Genomic DNA, 24,310 nt, shown 5'->3' on the forward strand with positions numbered 1-24,310 from the left:
GCAGAGAGAGAGTGACTGGCCCAAAGTCATCCATCTACTACAGTGATAGCCCCTGGTTGAATTAGAAATTAAAATAAAATGTCTGGAAACTGTATGTGGCTTTGTACTAAGAAGCTTGATTATTGTATATCTCCAATTTACTCTGATAATTGAATTTTCATTTTCTTCATAGAATATAGTACTGGTTAGATTTTCTGATTCTACAGTGAAAATATTAAGGGTTCATTGTTTCTGGACTGTGTGAAAACATACACAGGATATGCCAGTTGGAATGGCTCGGGATTTGGAAGAAACGGATTCATCTTCAGAGGAAGAGGAAGAAATGGAAGGGCCAGAGTAAGTTAAAATTTATAATTGTATATTGTGTAAGATTTACTATGGGAATTTAAGTCTAATGTTCTTAATAAATGAGCATGAAAGCTTGAAGTTAGTGTGAATATTCAGTGTGTAGCTTCATATCTGCTACACACTTATCCTTATTCTGCTGTGGGCATTCAGCCAGAATTAGTGAGAATTAACTTCATCCTTAGGGTGAGGGTTCATATATAATGCATGTTCCTAGTTACCCTAGGTAACCAGATGCCTTTAATGGTCTTAAAGTAAACAGTAAGGTCTGCAGGTAGTTTTAAGTATGTTCAATTAAACACACATCCAGGTTCCAAATCTCTGGAAAATTGATCAATGCACGCTTATCCTTGCAAACTTTAGCACCAATATGAAGACTAATAGAGGAGCTAGACACATTAAAGTTTTAGGGGAAAGATTTAAATGCACATTATTGTTCTCGCTATACGTTTATCACTTGTATGTGCAGGCTACTTTTCCTTGTAATTCTGGAAGTAGGTTGGTGGGTTACAAGGGAACGTAAATGTGACTATTGTGTAAATGTATGAAACTGTCTATGATCATGGTACCAGTATGTAGGTCAGAACTTAGATTCTTCATGATCTCAAGCAGAGATCTTTCATATCTGTTTGATCCTTTAGCTGGAAATTCGGCCTTGTGCAAAACATGCATTGTGTTGTTTGAATTGCGGTCCCTGGTGAAAAGTTGTCCTTTCCTATCATTGAGGGTTATTTATTAGCTTACTTTGATATTAAGTCTTTATTTACACAAGTCTGCTTCTTGTTCCCCTGCAGGAAGCTATGTTTATAAGCAAAGGTTTACTAATATGGCTTGGTTTAGCAGACTTTTTTTTTATCAGTTCTCTCCTACCCATTAATTTCTCTTGCCATAGAAAACTGGCAGACTGTCCTTCACTTATACTGTAGTTTGACCAAGGTAGGAAACAGTCTATAAACTTTTACAATTTTATATTCAAACTTGAATACAAATGGGATAATACAGATGATAGAAGAGAACTGGAAAGGGATCTTTAGGCCATTGGGTCTAATCCTTTACTCAGTACAGGAATCTTAATTAAAGCATCCCTGACAGATGGCAGTTTTATCCTTGCTTGAACACTTTCAGTGAAGGGAGATTCCTACTTTTTTGGATAACTGCTTCTACCATTGAATTACTTATTACAAAGCTCTTGATCTTCTGAATGACATAATTCAAGGTATTTAAAACATACACTTTCACAGTCTTGTCTTCTCATGGTTAACCTGTCCCAATTCTTCATCAATGTATACTAATTTATATATCATATAGATGACCCTAGCAGATGTTAAATTATTGTTAAACCACTTGTAGCCCTAATGTCAATATTTACATGTTGTTTTTAAAGTAATAATATCCTTAAACATAAATTTATGAATATAAATACTTGGAATTTTGTTTCATTGATAGAATTACTGACATCAATAAATATTCAAACTATTTACTCCCTATTTAACATTTGTTGAATTTTCACTATATTATGTTCTACTTTATGACAATCAGTTGATAAGGGTTCTCTGTAGTCTTTAATCATTTCCTTTCTCTCTATAACTTTATGGTTTGGTTTGGTTCCAACTTTTGGGAGGAGTTCTCTGAAGACTCCACCCAAGCATTTTTAGGAGCTGCAATGCATCTGTGTCATAAGTAATAATAAACTAAGCTGTTAAGTATTGATTACAGGATTATCTATAAGCATATGGGTTGACTTACATATGAAATACTCTTCCTTTTGTAAGATCTAGAACATTTATAGCCTTTATAGTGAATTTCAGTTACAATTATTTATTGCTATCTTGTGATTCTAATACAGCAAATCTACAATTATCTTCTTTCAATCACCTTATGCCTTGTTCTAAAAGGGCCCATAGCTTATGTAGGAAAATTGGGGCTAACTTCCCCCCAAAAATAAATAAAAATAAGAGGTATGTAATTTTTTACAGCTGGATTCGTTTAATGGCCATACCATAAAACGGGTATGGTCATGTGATGATTACACTCCACTGCATTGCTTAATGATGTAGGTTTTGGTCCCAATATGGCCATAAACTGAAGACTAACTGTACTGCAATGCATTCTACCTGGGGCTGACCTTCAAAATCAGTTGGAAGTTACAGCTGGTCCAAAATGCAGCAGTGTGCATAGTATCAGATGTTCCTAGGTTTGCCCCAATTACATTTTTATTGTGTGAGCTGCCCTGATTCCCAGGTTCTTTCCAACATAATTCAAGATGCTGGTTATTACCAGCACAGGACCTGGTTATTGTGAGACTGCCTCTCCCTAAGAATATCTGCTCATCCCACCAGATCAGATCCCTTCTCTGAAATCCTGCCACTTAGTGGGATCTCAGAAGTGTGCCTTTTCTGTGGCTGCTCCAGGTAATTCAACAGGCTTTTAGCCTTTTGGAAGATCACCAAGTCTTGATTTTTACTGAGGAATAGGGTAGATTGGAATAGAGGGAATGGAATGAGGGTAATTAGAGCTTGCTGTGGGACCATCCTAAAGGGAGGATTAAGGCATCAGGTTTTAGTTTTTGTTCAATGATATTATGATATTATGATTGTTTTATGGTTACTGGATTTTATTGCTACTGTGGGCTTACCAGAGGTTAAGATGTGTGTCCATACAAATCTTTTAAGTAAATAAATAAAATTTGGAGGGATAGTGTCAGGTGCAAAGAATCAGGACTATTTATAAATTTGCATCATAGAAGTTTTATTTAAGGCTACACAGAAGAATTTGGTCAACTACAATTCAACACTAAGTTGGTGACAGATAAGTGTCAATGGAATTCAGGAGGGGTTGGACTTGGAATGTTTGTGGGAACGCAAGGACTCTAAATTGAGGGTGCGCTTAACTCTGCCCACCAGCTCTGACTGCTATTTTTACACAATATTTGCAAATATATAGTAGAATTAAGATGCAGCTCTGAAATAATTTTTATATTTTTAATACTTTTTTTCTGCCTAATTTCTGAAGGGAGTACAATTATTTCTTGACTTACAACCACAATGGAGCCCAAAATTTATGTTGCTAAGTGAGCCATTTGTTAAGTGAGTTTTGCCTCATTTTACGACCTTTCTTGCCACAATTGTTCAGTGAATCACTGCAGTTGGTAATTTAGTAACAGTTGTTAAGTAAATCTGGCTTCCCCATTGACTTTGCTTGTCAGAAGGTTGCAAAAGGTGATCACATGATCCCAGGACACTGTAACCATCATAAATATGAATCAGTTACCAGACATCTGAATTTTGATCCCATGACCATGGGGATACTGCAATGATCGTAAGTATGAAAAACGGTCATAAGTCACTTTTTCAGTGCCATTTTAACTTTGAATGGTCACGGAATGAACTGTTGTAAGTCGAGCATTACCTGTACATATTGTTGCATAAAGAGAAATGTTATGATTGAACATGTATTGTTAGGGTGTGTCAAATTTTTCAACTTTCAATTTCCAAACATTGGGATGCTCAAAAGTTGTGACATCCCTTAGAGATTGTAAAGATATTTTGGTTACTTTAATATAATTTAGATTGTTTGGTAAGAAACTACATAAATACCATAACTTTTTAACATTTTGTTTGTTTCATTATTGTCCTGAATCATGCATTGCTTTGAGGGAGGATTGTTCCTATCTCTTATTGACTTTTCTGCTAATGATATAACAGTGGAAGATGCTAGATAATAATTTTTTCCATATGTGTGTTAAATTTGGTATGTTCATATAACATAGGAAGTGTTTAATAGCTTATAAGATAGAACTTAGCTGGGCTCACTTTTCCCTGTTTTTCTGGGCATACTGTGAATCTTCAACAGGCAATCCACCAACCTCCCAGATTTGCTCTTAGAGGGTCAGAAGATAAGAGGAAAAAGAATCTAATTCTCTGGAAGAAGCAGTTTTTATTAATGTAGTGGTACATGACTTACAACACCCCTGATGAATTCACCAGAAATCCCCAAAGGATACTGTTGAATTTTAATTTTCAGTTTTTAATATTAAGAGAAAAAAATGTTAAGTACATGTGGAAAGTTGTGTGTGGGTGTGTAATATATATTAGCCATATGCTTTGCTATGTGCTGTCTGGGCAATTCTCAACATTTCTGCATTCGGGTGAGGCTTAATAGTAGCCCAGCAACAAGATGCTTGCTGAGGCGTTGCTGTAGTATACGTTGCCACAATACATACAGAGATTTTGTCCTGATTTACAAAGAACTATATGAGGAAAATGTAAGTGTCTGTCCTATATATTTATTCTAATACTATGTTAAAAAGAAGAAAAAGCTCTTTCCCAGACAAGAATTCTTAATCTTGGATGGAGAAAAAATAATATTGGTAATAAAAAAAAAGTGTCTGAATTAAAGATAATGCCTAAATATTTGAAGACTTGAAGACTACTTGTCTTCTGAAATGAGGTTGTGTATATATAATTAAGGTAGTTATTTCTTATCTGTTAAAAAGGTTTTCTTTTTTTTAGGGAGCACCCATGTATCATGTGGACAGGTGGATTCAGGAGGATTCCAATCATGGTATTTCATGCTGAAGCTATTCTAACCAAGGACAGTTACATCCGCTTGATTGGAGGTAAATCTTGTTTTTCTCAAGTACCTACACCACCTAGAGTAGATTAAAAAAATATTGAAAGACAAGATTTACTTGGCATACTGATAATCTGTTTTACAGAGTTTTTTTTAATATATTGAGCTAGAGTTTTCAAATATAAATGTATTACGTCTTCTAAAATTAAAAACTTGCTATGATTTTAAGACTTCTTTAAGAGAAGAAATTTTAAAGAGTATTCTTTATGTAACCACTGAAAGTTATAAGAACTAAAAATACAGTATTGCACTTCGTCTAAAGCTTGTAAGGGTTAAGAATCTTTCTTTCGTATGCTATATTTCCCTGAAATGTTGGCTTTAAATTTAAGATAACCAAAAGAAAAAAGAACATAAATACAAAACATCTGCACAGTGTTCAGCTTTTCAAACTTTTTAACCAAACTTTTTGTCCCATGTAACCCACTTGTATACAGTATACATGTCTGCATGCATGTATCTGCCACATGCCATAATTTAAAAGACACAGGGACTGCATACATCTTTAATATAGTTGAATAATTCATATCTCTTTATTTACATTAATGCATTCATGTGAATAGAGAACCCTGTCTCCCAATGAAACATATAAATAAATGTACATACATAAGGGAAGGCTATAGGTTGGTCTATTGTATGGCTCTTATGCAGAATAGAATAAACGAGAAAGTGTTCTGAGAAAATCTCTCCCTTTTTGCAACTGGTAAAATATATTATGGTAGAATTTATATAATAATTCTGTATTCTGTTTCCAGAGCGCTATCACTTGTCTTTTAAAATTGTGAGAACGGACAGTCGCTTGGTGCGCAGCATTCTGTCAGCTCATGGATTTCGGGAGGTATGTTTATTAATTTTTGTGAATTTCATGCTTTCCACTGCTTTTAATCCAAAAGCTCACTATGGACCAGAGTCCAGAGTAATCTGAAGCTACCATATTTTTCGGAGTATAAGACGCACCTACCTTTTTTGGTGAGGAAAACAAGAAAAAGAAATCTGCCTCTGCCTCCCAGCAATTTTGCCATGTTGCAGCAAACAGCCTGCTTTATTTTCATTTTCGTTTTCAGCATAGCTTGATTAGCACAAGGAAAGAAAAAATGCTCCAGCAATTTACCTCCTCGCAGCAAGCAGCAGAGGCCTGTTGCTCTCAGCTGAGAGCAAAACAGCTGAGAGTCAGGAGGCCGATCCAATCAACTTGTGCTAATTAGGCTGTGCTGAAGCTGAAAGGAGCTGTTTTTTCTTGCTGCTTGATACAAGGAGGTAACTGAGTCCCCCTGGGGAGAAGGGCGGTATATAAGTTGAATTAATAATAATAATAATAACTGCTGGGAGGCAGAGGCCAAAGGGTGGGGGCCAGTGTCATACCTTCGGTGTATAAGACACACCTAAATTTTCACCCCCTTTTAGGGGGGGGGGGAAAGTGCATCTTATACTCTGAAAATTGCAGTAATCAAAAAGCAAAATGTGTTTTCTCCTTTAATTTGGTATCTTGTCTAGCATTGTAATGCTACAAATTGTATTTATTTCTCTTGTATAATGTGTTTAAGAGAGATTTTACTTGAAGTTCTTGGTGCACTTATAGTATTCCTGAAGAAACTCAATTTGCAGATATGACTGTACATATTTTTCTTCTGCAAAGAATATGTGCAGTCTGTCATCAATATAGCAAACTTAAAATCAACATGTAACAACTGTAAATGTTCATAAGTGGACAGCATTTTTTCTGGACTAGAAGTCAGATTGTCCTTACTTTTTAATAATCATTTATTTTACTACAGTTATTTGAATCCAGTGGAATTCTTTTGGTTGATTATGCTTTTCTGATAGTGTTAACATTTTAATAATTTCCTTTCTTCTGGGTGGAAGACCCTTCAGAGCACTTTGTGAATAGGGAAAGGAAATTGACAAGTTCTGTTGCATGAATGAAATTGTTCTCTCTGAACTGAATGCTGTCCAAGGTATAGATTCTGAGGTAATAAAATGTTATTCAGCTGGTTATCTATTAAAATGTTCAATCATGTCTTTTCCCAGGTACATCCCAGCAGCAATGAATATAATCTTATGTGGACAGGGTCACATTTAAAACCCTATGTTCTGCGAACTCTCACGGATATTCAAAAAGTGAATCACTTTCCCAGGTAAGAAGTGGAGTCTTAGGAGAATGTTATGATACAAAACAGAGACTCATTCTATGAAGAGTGATACTCTATCTGACAAAAGTTGCAGATCATTTCCATTTCCATTTCTTCCAAGTGCCCAGCTTTATCTTGGGATACTGCAAGTTGTTTTCCCTTGCACAAGCAACTCTAAAAATTTGGCATATTCATGTCCTTGAAGGTAACAAGAGGGGCTGGTGGACAAATGTATGCGTGAATCCAGGGATTTATTCCAAAGGAATGGGAACATTCTATACTTCAGTTGTTGCTATTGATGGCTCTGAGCATGAGTAGGCATTCACCTATCCCCAGTTCTCTTCAGGTGGGTGGTTTGGAGGCATTTGACAAGGCAATGAGTCATTAAAGATAGGCATAAGATGATGAGACAGAGGCTGGATAGAATACGTGTGAATGTGTATATTTGAACAGGCAAAAGGATGAGTGTGGGATAATGAAGATTTTAAGAGTAACAGAATGCGGCTGTCCACATTGAATCCAAGATTATCTTGGAAAGACTGTAATACTTGACTGAAAAAAGATTGTCAATTTCTATTTAGAGGTGATTTCAACTGAGGGAATAGAAGAGTGATGTTGTACATACGCTTTTAGTAGCGAAATGATTACAATGTCATGTTAAGGCATTAAATGATTCATAAAGCTTGTGAATGAAATCATACAGTAAACCTTTGACTTAAAGCACCACTTTTGGAAAAAGTATATCAGTTAAATCCAACATTTTGTGAAATCTGAAATTATTGAGGTAATGGTTTACATTTGCATAATTACAAAGTCAGTGCTTCAAAGTAATTGTATCAAATTGTATCATTTGCATAATGTAAATTGTTGCAAATTACTTCTAATTGTCCAGAATGCTTTAGAAATAATTGTGTTTTGGGGGTGAAATCTGAAGTAAAATTTTGTCTGTTGCATCCAAAGTCTGTTGAAAGGAAGTCAGGAGAATGGAAGTTTAATTGTAATGGTGAATTCTTAAAAATCCTCATAAACAACATGACACCAGCAAATTATATCTACATGGCTTTAGGTCATATGAATTAACTCGGAAGGATAGACTATACAAGAACATTAATCGAATGCAACAGATTTATGGATTCAAGACCTTCCATATTTTGCCTCAGACCTTCATCCTTCCAGCTGAATATCAGGAGTTTTGCAGTAAGTCCATGACCTGGATTACCAGTTCATAAGTAAAACTAGAACTGAATGGGAAATTTAAGACCAATCATGCCCTGCAATAAGTAACAGGGGTCATCTAATATTTGTCAAATTGAATCTTGGTGAGAGGGAGGATTCTTGAAAGAAGTCTAGAGTCCACAGATAGTCCTTTTACAATGGGCTTTCCACAGTTTTCTAGAGTGCTCCCTATTAATGAATTATTTTTCAATCTGACAAAAATTAAAAAATAAAATAAAAATAAATAAAAAGTAAAACTAATGATTAAATAATAAATTAAAAATGGAAAAAACCCTCAATGGACAGACTCAATGTACCACTAGTTCTTTTTCTGCTGTCAGTTTTCGATGTTTCTATGTTTCAAAACAAGGGTTGGATTAGCAGGTTTTTGCTCTTCTCTTCAGACCAGAATAATTAGTGACAGGATTTCATAATAACAGAATCAGAATTTAAATCCTCAACATTTTTACCTGGGAATAAAAATGGTCAAAACTTAATACTTGCTGAGCCTAGGAAAAATGTTTGTTGAGTTCTTAGTTTTTCCTTACTGCTTCTTTTTCTTTATAAAATACCTTACTTTCAAGTAAATATAGTATTTGACACACACTAACAGAAGTGTATTAGCGTCCTAAACATTGATATCTTGAAATACAAACTGTGTGCCTGTTCAAAGGGTGCAGGTTAGAGTCTTGAGCCATCTCCAGACTTCATAGAATTGTTTATATGTGTCTGTGTCTATGGCCAGATTCTGAATATGAAATAGATGATTTTTTTTAAAAAAAGAACATCACTGTTTCAGCTATTGATAATGGTTGATTGGTAAACAAGGTTGAGTGATATATACTAATAAACTACTGAATAAAATACTGAAAAAGCTATCATTGTTTGATGACATTTTTGTAGAAAATTTAATACTGAAGTATATATTTCTTTCCCCCCCCCTCTCAACTAGCTTCCTATTCAAAGGACAGGGGACCCTGGATAGTAAAACCAGTCGCTTCTTCTAGGGGACGGGGTGTCTATTTGATCAATAATGTAAGCATTAAGAAACAATCTAACAACTTCAAAATATGGCTTGTTTGATGACTCACTGCCTCCTGTATTCTGTATATTTTCTCTGCCAAAATATGAAAGACTGCTAGCAGTAGAAACTAATGTGCAGTTTTGAATCAATTTACTGTTCTGTCACTTGCTTAAATCTGCAGTAAAAATTATAGTCTTAAAAAGAGGAAATGAATGACTACTCCCATTTTTTCTAGAAATTTAAGCCTACTTAACTCTGAACAAGGGTTTTTAACCATAGTTCTCTGAACATAGCATAATGACTCTATTCATATTTCATGTTAAGCCACAATAGATGTTTTTGTATATTACAGTAATCTAAAAGCAAATAACTCACATTATGGCTTTATGTGATGTGGGAATTGGACCAATATACTTTTACACTCCAAAGAAGTCAGGTATACAAAAGAGAAGCTGAAAATGAGGCTGGCATTCAAATGTTTTTAAACATATATGTGTATTATATGAGAAATTTATGAAAGTGTATTCTGGGAGGTATTCAATGGGTAAGAGTGACACGAGTACAATTTTAAAGAAAAAAAATAAAATTATGCTCAGATGGTTGCATTCAGATATGAAATTTGTATGTTTTTGTGCATCCTGACTGTGGATTGTTGACTAAAGATACTTTGGAAGTTATATACCTTATAAATAGTATGGAATAAGCAACTTGGTTTCTATAATCATTCTGGTAGGGTAGTATTTTGCAAAATAAATTCAACCACATAAGAACATTGCGGTGGATTTAGGTATATAATATACTAAAGTAACTAACTCCAATAAGACTCTTACACAACTAAAAAGCAAAAAAAAAAAAAAAAAAAAGGTATATTGTATATCTATCCTGAAGCTAGTCATATAGGTATTCCTGGAATAGATATAACATAAAACTTGATTATGAGTCATTAATTATGAGTCATTAATCTCCCCCCCCCCATCTCATCTAGAAGGGGTCAGTTTGCCTGGTCTTTTTCTCAGCCTGGCTGTTTCCCATGGAATTAAAGAACTGCTGGCCAAGTGAATGAAGCAAATCTTTCCAAAGCTGGACAAGATCTGCTTCAAGAAAAAGTAATATGTGAACAAAAGGTCAGAACCTGGAAAAAGCTCTCAAACCATTTTCCATCAAGGATTGCAAAATTCACAAATATGTCATATTTGTTCCATGTAGGGCACACTCTCAAACATTCTTAAGGGAAGCTTACTTAGTTTTCTGTAATTAGGGAATGTTTTGTGTATGTATGTCATACTTACTAAAAACAAACTTTTGTAACTGTAGTTAACTTGACCTATTGTTGCACATGATTCTTGGAATGATGGCTGCTGCAATAGAAAATCATATTTGAGCCAACTTTTTCTTATTGTTATTATATATATATTCACAAAGTTTGCTGGGTGACTTTGGATCAGTCATACACTCTCAGCCCTAGGAACAAGGTAATGGCAAAATACTCCTGAAATCTTGTCAACAGTACTGCATAGACTAGTTCAGGCAATTGCCAGGAGTTAACACTGACTCAACGGTGAACGAAAAGGAAGGAAGGAAGGAAGGAAGGAAGGAAGGAAGGAAGGAAGGAAGGAGTTTCATATGAACTTCATATTTTTTCATATATAATCTGAAGTTTATGCATATTACTTGGATCCATATCAATCTATGTGTGATGAGCATGGTGAGAACCAGTGAGGAATGGGCTCATCCTTCTATATTATAATGCTGTGCATGATATCTTGGATGTTTCTGAACTTTAAGAGAACAACATTGTAATTGTCCTTTTTGGTGTAGAAAAGTTGAAAAAAAAAGAGAAAATATTAGGATTCATCATGGAGTTTATTAATCCAATAAATATTTATAGAAAGGTACTTAGTGAAAGGCACTTAGTGAAATCAGCATTCAACTTTTCAGTTCTTCACTCCATTGTACTGTCTATCTCATCCTGTAGCCGAATCAAATTTCTCTCGAGGAAAACATCCTGGTCTCCCGTTACATCAACAATCCACTTCTCATAGATGGTGAGTTAATATTAAAATTTGTTGGTTTTTTTTAGAAATTTGAAGATAATTGAGAGTGAGTTAATGAATAATAAGAAAGCAGTTCTGTTTTCTATTTTGTTTTTATTGTAGTAAATGTTGTATAATTGTTATCCAAGCTCAGGAAATATTTCTATTTACTGGCATTTGACCATTAAATGGTCCTTTTTTTTTTAAAAAAAAAAATTGATTTATATGCCGCCCTTCTCCGAAGACTCAGGGCGGCTTACAATGTGCTCAGGTCCTTGAAAATATCTAATTCTATACCTTATCTGTAAGTAGATTCATCGTTCTGAATAATTTCTGGCAACTAATTATGGTTGTGCCTGTTTTTAGACTTCAAATTTGATGTGCGGCTTTATGTTTTGGTGACATCTTATGATCCCCTTGTCATCTATCTCTATGAAGAAGGTTTGGCTCGGTAAGTTTTGATTTTGTGTTTTATGATATATAAGATGAATGCCTTACTGTATGAAGTGGCAGAGCAAGAGTCATAAGCTTTCTTTTTATGTATAAATTAGGAACAGCAAGAGACTGGTTTATCTTATAGTTCTTCTGAACTTTTGAAAATGGAAAATTATGAAGAATAATTTCTAAATATGTTAGTACCTCTTACTTTGAGTTACTCAGTCTTTTACCTTCATCTCAGAGAATTTAACTCTTTAAATGCTGAGCTACTGGCATTCAAGTAGTGGTGGAAAAATTTCGAATATATATAGTAATATATGAAGTATATTTTCCTGTCCTTGGTTTCTGGTAACAGTAGCAAATTTTAAAGATTCTTTGCTTGCTGATATTTTTGCATTTCCCAAATTTTATAGAATTATAGAAGTAAGAATTAGAAGACATCCTGGAGAATAGCGGTCTCTATTTCTGCATCTTAGACAGATGGCTACCTAGCTTCTATTTAAATATCTCTGTTCCATGGCAGTCTACTCCATTGTTGGACAACTCTTAAAATAAAGATTTTTTTTCCTGATAAAAATCTGCTTCTTTGTCACTTAGAACAATTAATTCTTGTCATATAGAACCACTCTAACAGTTTTGTCCCACCATCTACATGATAGCACTTCAGGTATCAAGATAGCCTTTCAGCTTTCTTGTCTTCCTGCTGCCTTTTATCCTAGCTAAACATTTGCAGTACTTGCAGCTGTTCTTCATAAATTGTTCTTTTAGGAATCCTTATCTTCTTGATTACTGTTTTCTGGACATACTTCCTTTCTAAAATGGATTTCTCCAATCAGGACACAATGTTCTGGATGCTGTTTACCGAGTGCAGAACAGAAGATAATGATGACTTCTCTTGATCTTGATATTATACTTGGATAGGATCATATTTGAATATTCAGTTTCTGATAGATGAAAATGCCTGTAATTTTTTAAAATGTACTGCTGCAAAGGATTATTCCCCTCCTCTTTTCCCACCAATCCTGTCTATTGTCTGTCTGTCTGTCTATCTGTTTGTCTTGAATTTAGAAACCTCCCATCTCCTTCACACATGCCTTTATTTTTCCTATCTAAATGTAGGAAGTTGCATTTGTGACTGTTGAAATTTATCTTACTGTTGCTCTCTGTTCCAGAATAAGAAATTCTGAACAACATTCCTCCTGAATCCTGAAAATCTTCTCTAGGAAATTGGCTATCTTCCTTATATCTATATCTTGCATAAATTTGATAATGTTTTCCAACTTACTATTCATAGATATAATATGCAGTATAGAGCCAAGAATGGATCCCTATGGTATGCCATTTGATACTTTTATCCAGCTTGATGTGGGGTCATTGATGATATTTCTTATGATGCTTCATTCAGTTTTGATAGCAATAGCACTTAGACTTATATACCGCTTTATAGCCCTCTCTAAGCAGTTTTTACAGAGTCAGCATATTACCTCCAACAATCTGGCTCCTCATTTTACCCACCTCAGAAGGATGGAAGGTTGAGTCAACCTTGAGCTGGTGAGATTTGAACTGCCGAACTGCAGCTGGCAGCCAGCTGTAGTAGCCTGCAGTACTGCACTCTAACCACTGTGCCACCTCGGCTCTATAACCACTGTATCTTTGCTATCAATATTTGATGGAAGATCTTGCCTAGTGCTCTGCTGAATTCAAGATATACTATGTCATATCTTGAATTTATTACATTTCCATGGTCCAAAGTTAAATTGTTAACTTTGCAAAAAAGGAAATCAAGTTGATATACAATGATAAACTCTTAATGACTTCTGCCAAGCAATGGGTTATTTTCTATATGGTCACAAACCAACTGCTTAATAATTAGTTTCAGAGTTTTACCCAGTATCAGCTTCAGCCTGAGCAGTCTATACTGTAGTTACCCAGGTGCTTTTTTTGTCCCTTTTGATGATAGAAACAACCGTTTGTCTTTCTTTAATCTTTAATTATGGATTGTGTTCATAATTTCTCAAAAACTATAATAGGAGCTTATAATATCTACCGTGTTTCCCCGAAAATAAGACTCTGTCTTATATTTTTTTGAACCCTGAAATAAGCACTTGGCCTTATTGCCATGCACTCAAAAAACCTGATTGGGTTTATTATCGGGATGTTTTATTTTTGGGGAAATAGGGTACTTTGAGGGGTGATATTTGTGAGGTTTTTTAAAGACTCTTGGGTGTAATTGTTATGGTCCTGCATACGTTAGCAAGGTGCTTTCTAGCCATTTCTTTATTTATCTTGTGTTTTTGCTTTTTCCTGTGACAGTTGTTTGCTTCAGTTCATTTGCATTTTGTTTCCCTTTGAGGAGAAAACTCAAGGTACTTGTTGAGGAATTATATCTTTATCCTTACTTCAGCTTTTTCAAACTGGACCTATTCTTACTTTTTCTATTATAACTGTCATGGCCAAGAAAAAACAGTTTTTGTTGCTTTTATCTTCACTTGTGAGACTAAATTCCTTTGGGGCTTTTTGATTTACTTTCTTTAGGTAATAGCTATTTCTTGGTAGACTTGGTGATTACATTATCTTTATTTCCTGTATATCTCCCTTTTAACTTGGCTCAGTCCAAATCCCCTAAGCATCCACAGTGGTTTCCAAACTTCCCTCAAATATTTTTTCCTCATTATAATGGTTTATGATAGTTCTTCCAGTATCTTATTTTTTAGACCTTTTGAACACTTCTATCCTTCCTTTGACTTGAGGATTTCTGCCAATAGGATTCTCGCTAAACTTGTTGAAATTGGCTCAGCTAGTGTGCATATACAACATTTTAGTTTCTGTTTCTATAATATCTTGAATTTCAAGATTGTATGATGACATCTTCCCAAGGTACCCATTTTTTTTTTCCTTTTCAACCAGCTGATCCTCTTGGATTTTTTTTCCCCAAATCTTCTGGAAAATGAAACAGCATTTTTGGGAACTTGCAGTCTTTGCTGAGTTGGTCTAGTAATAGATATCCAAGTAGTCTCCCAATATGACAATGATTCCTCCCTGAAAATTATGTGACCAGGGGAGCATTATCCAGATGTTCTGCCAGTCCTGGCAGAATATAGTAAACTTCACATTTCTATCGTTGTTTTCCATTATTTCTTACCCAAGTGCTCCTGACAAACATGGATTCTCATGCTTGCATCTTAGTATAGCTATGCATTTCCTTCAGATATAATGCTACTCTTCCTTCACATCTGACCTGTTCAGTAGTGGGTTTCAATTTTGTTTGCTACCGGTTTGCTCGTGGGTGTGCGCGATGCTTCTGCGCATGCGTAGAGATGTACGGATGGATGGAGCCTCCCGCCGCCTCCGCTACTGGTTCGACCGATCTGGGGCGAACTGGTAGCAACCCGCCACTGGTCTTGTTCCATTTGACCAGTTTGTACCCTTCAGTCCTTGCCTTCTGCTCATGAATTTTGTCATGACAGGTTTCAGTAATGCCTGCTAAATTATATTTATCCTCCTGCCTTTCTTTCTCTTAGTTCGTTTTATGTTGTTCCTGTAGTCTATGCATTTTGTAGACACTTCACAAATCACTTACATACTATACAAATATTGCTCTTTCTTTCAGACATATACTTTTGAGACTCATAAACCAGTGTAAATAGGAAAGGAAGGATAATAATGTTATTGCTCTGAATTTAAGAAGTAGCTGTGAATAAATTCTGTCACATTGTTCATTTAGGTGAAATAATTTAAAAGTTTCATACATTGTCTTGGTCCTTTAGAAATAAGATTTAGTAATATAAAGTGAGAGGTTAATTTGTGAAAATGTTGTTTTATCCCTACATCATCTACAAAAGTTGACATTAAAGTAGATAATTTCAGAGAGCTACCATGTATTTGCTGCAAAAATCCAGATGATCATTTGTTGGCAACAAAAAGATGCATTAAACTTTTTGCTGCCATCTCATAGTTGGTTTTATCCCAATACTGAGATACGCAATTTGATATTAATTAAGTTAATTAATTAGTTAATTAAGAGCATAATTAACAATGCTCTTGGTCCTTCAGCTTTCAGCCAGATAAAATCACATAAAATTTGGACATGTCAATCTTGTAAAATATATATATCTTTGGAAAGTGGGTGTTACTGCTGCTTTCTTAAATAAATATTTATATTTACCCTAGTTGCAATCAGCCTATTTTAAGTTTGTTTTGGAGGATATGCAAGCTTTACACAAAAATAGTATCCCAGCAGGGGGCAGTCAGGCACAAGGTTGATTATTTTCAGGCTTAAAATCAGCTTTTCTTTGTTTGGAATCAGGAGAAAATTTCATCCATTAAGAAAAAGTTTTAAAGTGGTGGCAATTTGGGGCCTAGTATCTTTTGAGCAAACACTTGCAGTTAAGCTAGTGGTAAGCTAGAGAAAACACAGAGCTGTTTGTGGAAGTACAGCGGGTTGAGCAGAAAACCAAATGTGCATCTGAGGGGCCCAGAGAAGGAGAGAGGGTGGGTGGAAAATGGATGTGGCTGCACAGTCATTCACATTCTGAAATGAAGGAGCCAGCAGCAGCCTCTTGTCATATCTGACACTGGGCTTTCCTGTTTTCTTGAGCCTCCTCCTGCCCTCTCCTTTCGTTACCCTGCTTGTTAATTAGCTCTGGCTCCGTGGAGATATTTACCTTTTCTCTATGGATTCCTGTGGTTTTCAAAGAATTCAGGTACTTACTGTGAGCCAAGGAATTCAGATTACCTCATAGGCTGTATTGTGGCCAGAGTCTGTTACAGCAGTCCAGTCCTTCTCACAGTAACCCCTGCCTGGCAGGCCCTTGATATTTTAGGAACAGAGATAACTTAGGAAGTGGGGAAATAGCAACAGGTTCCATGATCAACGTCTTTTTCTTTTTAAATAGCAAATGTATCCATTTTGAGCCGCAATCCTTTGTACTTCTTTCTAATGCAGATTAATTACATTAGGCTTAAACTGGCTGCAGCTGTTGGTCACCAAGATCAGAGTGTCAGGTTTACTATGAAGATGTAGGAACACCCTTGATTGATGGGTTAAAAAGAGAAAGAAAGGAAGCTGGAATGATAGTTGGAATTTGGAAGAGGAGTCAAGACAGTAAACACGGTTGTGAGATGGGGCAGATCTGACTGATTAAGAATAGAGGATTTGGGGAGGGGGGGCAGAATTCAAAATTGGAGAAAAGGGAAGCATAAATGTCTTTGAATTGGAAACTACCAGGTCCTGGAAAGCGTTTATTTTACAGTAGTATGTTACTACTTTGAGCCATCCAGTTGCCAGAATAATATTCTGGTGTCCCAATAAACTTTACATTCTGTCGCTCATTTATAATCTGTGCATCCTCATTTTATTTAACTGCTAAAAGTGATTTTGAAACATTTCCTGCATTGAGATAAGAATTTGTCACCAGAGAATGACTCAACAGTAATTCCTGCCTGTGGTTGAACAGAACAAAATAATTATGCAGTAATTATTGCTCCTCAGTGTTTTCTCTTGATTGTGGAATGTATATTTCTCACTTCAATAAGGCTGCAAACAAAGCATTCTGACTTGGTAGAGGAGAAGAGACAGCAAAAAAGAGGTTAGCTGTTGCAAATGTGTTTTCAGGCTCCACTTAACTGTAGATATATATTTAACTGAATATAGTGCTGCATAAAGCTTTTCTTGTTTCATGCTAAGGGGGTGATTGTAATACAATGCAGTAAATGTTTATGCTCTGAGAATGAGAATTTACAGATGGCCTTATTGTGTCAGTAATAGAAAGTGGTCATTATTTTTGTTTTAAGGAATTCCTTCTTGAGTTTTGATTTCTGTTGCTTAGATTACTCAGTCTGCTGAAAGTTCATGTCTAATGGTAACAACCATCCTATTGTCGTAGTAGTAGTACTTAGTATTTGTCCCACTTGGTTACAGGTTCTGCTTGCATTGCCTTCTCTGTAGTTCTTCCAGTGAAGCTGTTGATATATGATGCGGGTTTTTGTTTTTCAGCTGACTTATTGCAGAGTCTGATGCTCATCTGAACTAAGAGGAAATGACTGGCCCAAGGTCACCAAACTGACTTCCATGCCAAAGGGAGGGTTAGAACCTGAGTATTCCAACTCCTACTTTAGTACATTAACCACTGTACTACACTGATGAGAGATATCATATAATAGATGAAATCCCTGCAAGGTGGAGTTGCTATTTGTTGGTGATTGGTCTGGCTTTATTTTAGTTCCAGTTTTGACTCTGTCATGCTTGACCTGAAAATTTGAGATTTGGTGATGGTGACGATCCTCATGCATTTGCATCTCCTGCTGGAAGCTGTGGCCAGGAAGGACCTCTGCTTCAGCTGGCTCAGGAGTTGTAGGCTTTTTTGGACCAGAATGCCCTGACAAATGTGATTTATGATCTTCTCATTTCATGTGTAGATTACTTCAGCATGGTCTACATCAGGCTACCTTTGAAGCTAACTCAGAAACGTCCGCTGAAAAAAATGGTCAATTTTATTTTGATTAAAGATTGTTATGTCCATTTTTGTTTTGTAGGTTTGCAACTGTGAGATATGACCAGGGATCAAAGAATATTAAAAACCAATTCATGCATCTTACAAATTATAGTGTCAACAAGAAGAGTGGTGACTATGTCAGGTACTTAGATTTCTTTAAGAGTTCTTGAGCCTGAATTGGAAATAAATGTCTGTTTCTATATTTTATTCTTTTGTATTGTGTTAAAACAAAAGTGCCTTAAAGTGGTTATTAAGTGCAATCAAACAATATATGAAAATATAAATTAACCAAGCAGAATTTGGACGTAGAATTCCATCACGGGTGGTCAGGTTAAAAGGTATTTCTTATGTTTTAGTTGTGATGATCCTGAAGTAGAGGATTATGGAAACAAATGGAGTATGAGTGCAATGCTGAGATACTTGAAACAAGAAGGAAAAGATACAACTGGTGAGCAAATATCTATTACTGTTTCCTTGAATCATCTTTAGAACACATTTTCATTTTTATTTTTTTGTCCTTTTGAGGACAGCGTTGATCCTTGGCACCTAGACAAGTCTCTACAGTTTTCTTAGTAACATTTTCAGGAGTAGTTTGCCTCTGCTTGCTTCCTAAACTGACTGGCTCAAAGTCATCCAGTTGGCCTTTGTACCTAAAATGGGACTAGAATTTATAATCTCCCGGTTATAAATTTCTACCCTGGTACCTTAACTATTGTACCAAACTGGCTGTTCTTCATAAATATTAGTAGATTTAATTATCTGATTATCTGAAACTGTTCCTAACAGTTCTTTGACTACTGTACTTCTTCTGGACAATAATCTCTTATTTTTCTCTGAATATGTCTTTTTGATATGTTCTTATTTTTCTTTGCTATGTGTTTCTCTTTGGAACGGTAATTGTCTTTTGTAACAGCACTTTCCTTTGAACAGCGACTTCTTTAGTGAATGCCTTTCATTCAAGAATTTTATATTCTCTAGGGAGTTTATGTTCTTCACATTTGATTGGCTTACTGATAGCATGGTTAATTGACAGCTGAAATTTCAACCTGTCTTTGAAATAATTAGTTTGCAGCATTTAGTGTTATCAGTGGTGATAGAAGACATGACTAGCAAAATATGTCCTTGTTCATTATCTTTTTTTAAAAAATTCTTTATCAATGTGACTTTTATTGGCACATCTAAGTATGAATTAACCCTATGTCTACTTAAGACCAGTTAATTAAGATGAAATTTTTTAAACATGCTTGTGAACTCATATGAAATGGAAATGTATGAAAGAGAATGTTGAAGATTCAGTTTCTGTGATATCTATGTGGGAAAGAATGTCATAAGACTGAAGGATGGGTATTTGATCTTAAACCAAAGATAACTTTGAAGAACCTTCAGTATATTGATTTTAATTGGGGTGTTTTAAATTTATTGGGCCAAAATTTGTTTAATTCTTTTTAAAATTTTAAATTTTGTATGTGATGTTTTTATTCTTGGCTGTTCACCGCCCTGAGTCCAGTGGGAGAAGGGTGGTATAAAAATCTAATAAAATAAAATAATAATAAATAATATCCATGAGAGTTTTTGAATGTAGATAATCCAGGAATAGCAAGAAATATATTTCTTTTTGTTGTAAATAAGATCATTGTAGAGAGGACCAGAAGTACTTTTTATATGGGAACCATAAGTTTGCTTCGGATCATGAAATCAATTTTTATAAGCATGTTCTCAAAGTTATTCCACTGCAAAGTGGAAGTCTCTTGAATTACCACCAGCACCAAATTTGACAATTCGCTCCAACTGGTAGAGCTCAAAAGCCCAAATAGATTCAAGCACTCAATGTTTCCTTCCTCTACTTTATAGAATGTACAGAGACTGTCATAGAAAATTTTCTTCTGGCAGTCATCTGGGGTCATATTTTCTTTTAATAGCTTACAGTGTTCAGGGTCACTAATTAATGGATAGCATAGCAAAAAATAGAGCAAAATCTATTTGACAGTTAGAAAAAGTTAGAAGCTTAACTTGTGGAATATTTTTTCATGAAGAGACTTTTGGAACAAACTAGAAGATGTTATGCCTTCTTTAAACATTTGATAAAACCAAAGTTTTATTTCTATAAACCATTTCAGAATCTTTTAAATAAAAATTATTTAAGACATATAAAATATTTCATATCAATAAAAAGAGTTCCAAATTTGTTTAGTTGTTTTGATTTTGACACCACCTGACTCAAACCAATTTTAGTCAGCTTGCAATACAAAAAGTGAACTACAACTCGAATAAGGTAAGTAAGTACAATAAAAGGAATAAACAAGATGGAAAAGTCAGACAAATGTCACCAAAACAAATGCTACATATGCCAAACTCATCCAATAAAAGGGTTAAATGTTGTGTGATTGTAAAGATCAGGGGACATCATTTTGCATCTGAAGCTAAATTTTGTTTTCACTATTAAAATATTAACCAGAGTCGAGGTGGCGCAGTGGTTAGAGTGCAGTACTGCAGCTACTTCAGCTGACTGCTAGTTCAGCAGATCAGCGGATCAAATCTCACTGGCTCACTCAGCCTTCCATCCTTCCGAGGTGGGTAAAATGAGGACCCAGATTGTTGGGGGCAATATGCTATTTAGTATACTGTCTTTGGTGTAAGCCGCCCAGAGTCCTCGGAGAGTGGGCGGCATAGAAATACGAATAATAAATAAATAAATAAATAAATAAATTCTTGCTTTTGTTTTCTGTCCCATTTTTATCTTAGCTTTGATGGCCAGCGTGGAGGAACTGATAATTAAGACAGTAATTTCAGCTGAATTGGCTATTGCAGCAGCCTGTAAAGCCTTTATCCCACACCGTGGTGTTTGCTTTGGTAAACCATCTTTATTTTTACATTTTCTGTTGTTTGTCACATTCAGGGAATGCATTGGTACACAATATAATATAATCAGTTTGTATCACTGAGGGGATGTCATTCCCCAGAATTGGCACCATCTCAGTGAAGACTCATCTCTGCATTGCCACCATTCTGGAACTTGCAGAGCAGAGATGCACTCTGGAGTCAACAAACCTTCCCTGGGTCTGCTAATTGGAATTGATAATGGTTGTGGGGGTTTTGGATTGTCTCCTTACAGTACAATGTATTGACAATATTGGACAATTTTGATTATTATTATCATTATCATCATTATCGTTCATATCCGAAAGGATATGATATGAGTCCGAAAGGAGAAGGGCAGTATAGAACTTTGAATAATAATAAATAAATAAATAAATATAGTCTATGACAGTGATGGTGAAACTTTTTTCCCTCGAGTGCTGAAAGCTGGGACCCCCTTTTTGGTGCTAGTAGGCCTCCCTGAAGCTTCCTGGAACCAAAAACGGGGGGTGGGGAGGGTGCGGCACGCGGTGGAGCTGACCTGGGCATTGGCTCGTGTGCCCGCAGAGATGGCTCCACGTGCCACCTGTGGCACTCTTGCCATAGGTTCACCATCATGGGTCTATGATGAAAATGATGACCCAGAAGCTTTTTTCTTGTCCCAATGATTTCACGTGACCCTTCTTACCATTCCAGTTGCAATACTGAGAAGATGCTTAAAATTTGTTTCCCCAAATCATTGCCTTTCCTTTCTGATTCTGAACTGGGAGGGGAAGACTGCTAGGAATTGTACTTGTGAGAATTGTATACCTGCTAAGATACTGCACTTGGGAATACCCATCCAGTAGGACTTGCCTTCTTCTGATATATTTTGTTAGGTGGATGGTGGGTGGTGGATTGGGAGATGTTTCTGTGCTGGTGGGCATTTTGAGCTAAAACAAGCCTTTATGTAACCTATCCAGAGTTGGTACTGGAAGCAAGATGGTTTCTTGGAGACTATAGAATCTTTAGATGCCCCTGAAGTTTAAAATGGACAGTAGAAAGGAGGCTGCCTTTGTTCAATACAATTCATTTCAGAACTGCAGTAAGAGATTGGGGCACAATATGCTTGCAAGCAGGCACTAGGTCAAGTTCAGCTAAACCATGCCAACCCCTGACCTTAATATACTGTACAAATGTAAAACATAAAACCAGAATGTCTGGCTGGATTTTATTAAGAATAAATTTGGTATTCTGGTATTCTGTCTCTCTTACTGTACTAAATAACCATATATCCCTGGAAGATGGGAAGCAGAATAGCTCTTCTTTTGTTTTTTTGACAGAAAAAGCTTGGTTTTCAGCTTTGGCTACTGTCCACGAATTACTTAAACATTTTGAAAATTGAGTCAACTAGTGACTTGCAGCTTCTGTAGCATTAAATCTTGTGTATTTCACATTGCAGAAAGGAGGATTTGTTTGTATTCTGAAGTTAGAATCTTTGTTGTAGTGAATAATTTGGAACTGTAGCGTTTTGAAAGATAAAATGTGTCAATGTTTAGATGCTTCTTTATAAGGCTACCTATTCCAATACTTCAAGTTCCATCTATCAATATTGTCTCCTGTATAGATTTTTTTTAAATAAAGCAAACAATATTCAAAATGTACTGTACAATACAATTCTCGTGTAATAAAGATGTGAGACAGGCTGTGACATTGTGTCCCTTCTTAATTTTCATGCTCAAAGGAGCAAACAATTTAATCAGCTTTAAAAACATATTTGTTCATTTAAAACTGAACATTTGTTAAAAGGTGGTTTTATTGTATATGATGCAATTTAAGTCAAATATGCAAAGATACATTGGCAGAAATCATAATTTAATTTACAGGATTTAAAACACCTGTATCTTTAAGTCACTTATTTAAGTCAAGGTTTTTACTGTATACTGAAGAATGACTTCCTGTGCTATGAATTGTTTCCAAAATGATGGACACATTATTCATATTCATATATATGATTTTTTTAAAAAAAAATCCTGCCCTCATTTATGTAATTATATCTTTTCATATGTTTGGCCGTTTAGCTAGTTTGGAAACATTTCTTTAATATATGTCATAGTGTATGAAACATTCTACATTTTGACCCAGGATACATTGTTTCTGACATCACATGCAAAGAACCTTTGGAGTATTAGTCCCCAAGACTAAGGAGTTTGCCTGAATCTTAACAGGAATATAAAAGTTCATGGTATGGAATAAAATACGTGTAGCCCTCTCTGTTAAACTTCATAAAGCATCTGGACCTTGTTACTGTCTGGCTGTATTTAACCACTTATGTAGTTGAGAAGCTATGAATGGAAATATTCCCTAAATTTGTAATTCATAAATGTTCTGAAATACTAGTCCTTGTAATGGAAAAATGACTAAATGAACTTTAGTTACAGCTCATGGGAGGCAAGTTCTGGGGTTTTTAAAAGGATTTTGGAATTGTAATTATTCTTTTTAAATAATAATCGCCAATATTCTTAAAACTATTAGTGATAATTAAAAAGACTTTAAATACAATTCAAACAAAACTATATAAAATGTAAATAGAAGTAAAAAAACAAATGCAAAGGGAAAAAGAAAGAAATAATGGAATTTTTCTTATTTTCTAAATAGAATGTAATAGTTATATCTTTATACAGCTTTATACAATTCAGTTTTCTAAACAAGAAAAAGAACCTTGAGAACAAAGAAGTATATTGTCTAATATGGCCCATGGGCCACTTCTGGCCCTTGCATTGTCCCTGTCCAGGACACTCTTGATAAAGTTCCAAATTTTAGGAATATAACTGAACATCAGTGTAATATTTTAAATGTTTACTTCTTCCACTGCTTGTTAAGATATCTACAAATAATCTAAAGTTTTCAGTGGCCAGATGCCCTTTCATAAAACCACTTTGTGCAGGATTACTGATAGTAATACCTTTTTCAATAATGCCAAAGCAATAGTCAGAATCTTAGCCATCTGCATTTAACAAAAGATATTGGATGGTAACTTGCACAATTTATGACGTTTTGTTCTCAGAATAACAATTTATATAAGTCTTATATGGTGAAGGCAGGGTCCTTTTTTTCAAATACTTATATATAAAACTATATAGGATGTAAGCTCTTCTTACAATTCCA

General features: G+C 35.2%; 1 protein-coding gene across 1 annotated transcript in view; it reads left to right on the forward strand.

The window, feature by feature from the left end:
* The first annotated feature begins 259 nt into the window (after positions 1-259).
* The window catches only part of TTLL5 (tubulin tyrosine ligase like 5), a 141,430-nt gene continuing 117,379 nt past the window's right edge, over positions 260-24,310 (forward strand). Inside the window, exons 1-11 of the mRNA XM_070940991.1 lie at positions 260-336; positions 4,857-4,963; positions 5,730-5,812; positions 7,003-7,109; positions 8,170-8,300; positions 9,271-9,353; positions 11,318-11,387; positions 11,742-11,826; positions 18,348-18,449; positions 18,664-18,755; positions 21,050-21,157. Coding sequence (XP_070797092.1) covers positions 260-336; positions 4,857-4,963; positions 5,730-5,812; positions 7,003-7,109; positions 8,170-8,300; positions 9,271-9,353; positions 11,318-11,387; positions 11,742-11,826; positions 18,348-18,449; positions 18,664-18,755; positions 21,050-21,157 — 1,045 coding nt within the window. The remainder of the gene's footprint in view (positions 337-4,856; positions 4,964-5,729; positions 5,813-7,002; positions 7,110-8,169; positions 8,301-9,270; positions 9,354-11,317; positions 11,388-11,741; positions 11,827-18,347; positions 18,450-18,663; positions 18,756-21,049; positions 21,158-24,310) is intronic.

This window comes from Pituophis catenifer, unplaced genomic scaffold, assembly GCF_029215685.1.
Source record: "Pituophis catenifer annectens isolate HBS135680 unplaced genomic scaffold, rPitCat1.0.hap2 SCAF_1, whole genome shotgun sequence".
NCBI classification, from domain to species: domain Eukaryota; kingdom Metazoa; phylum Chordata; class Lepidosauria; order Squamata; family Colubridae; genus Pituophis; species Pituophis catenifer.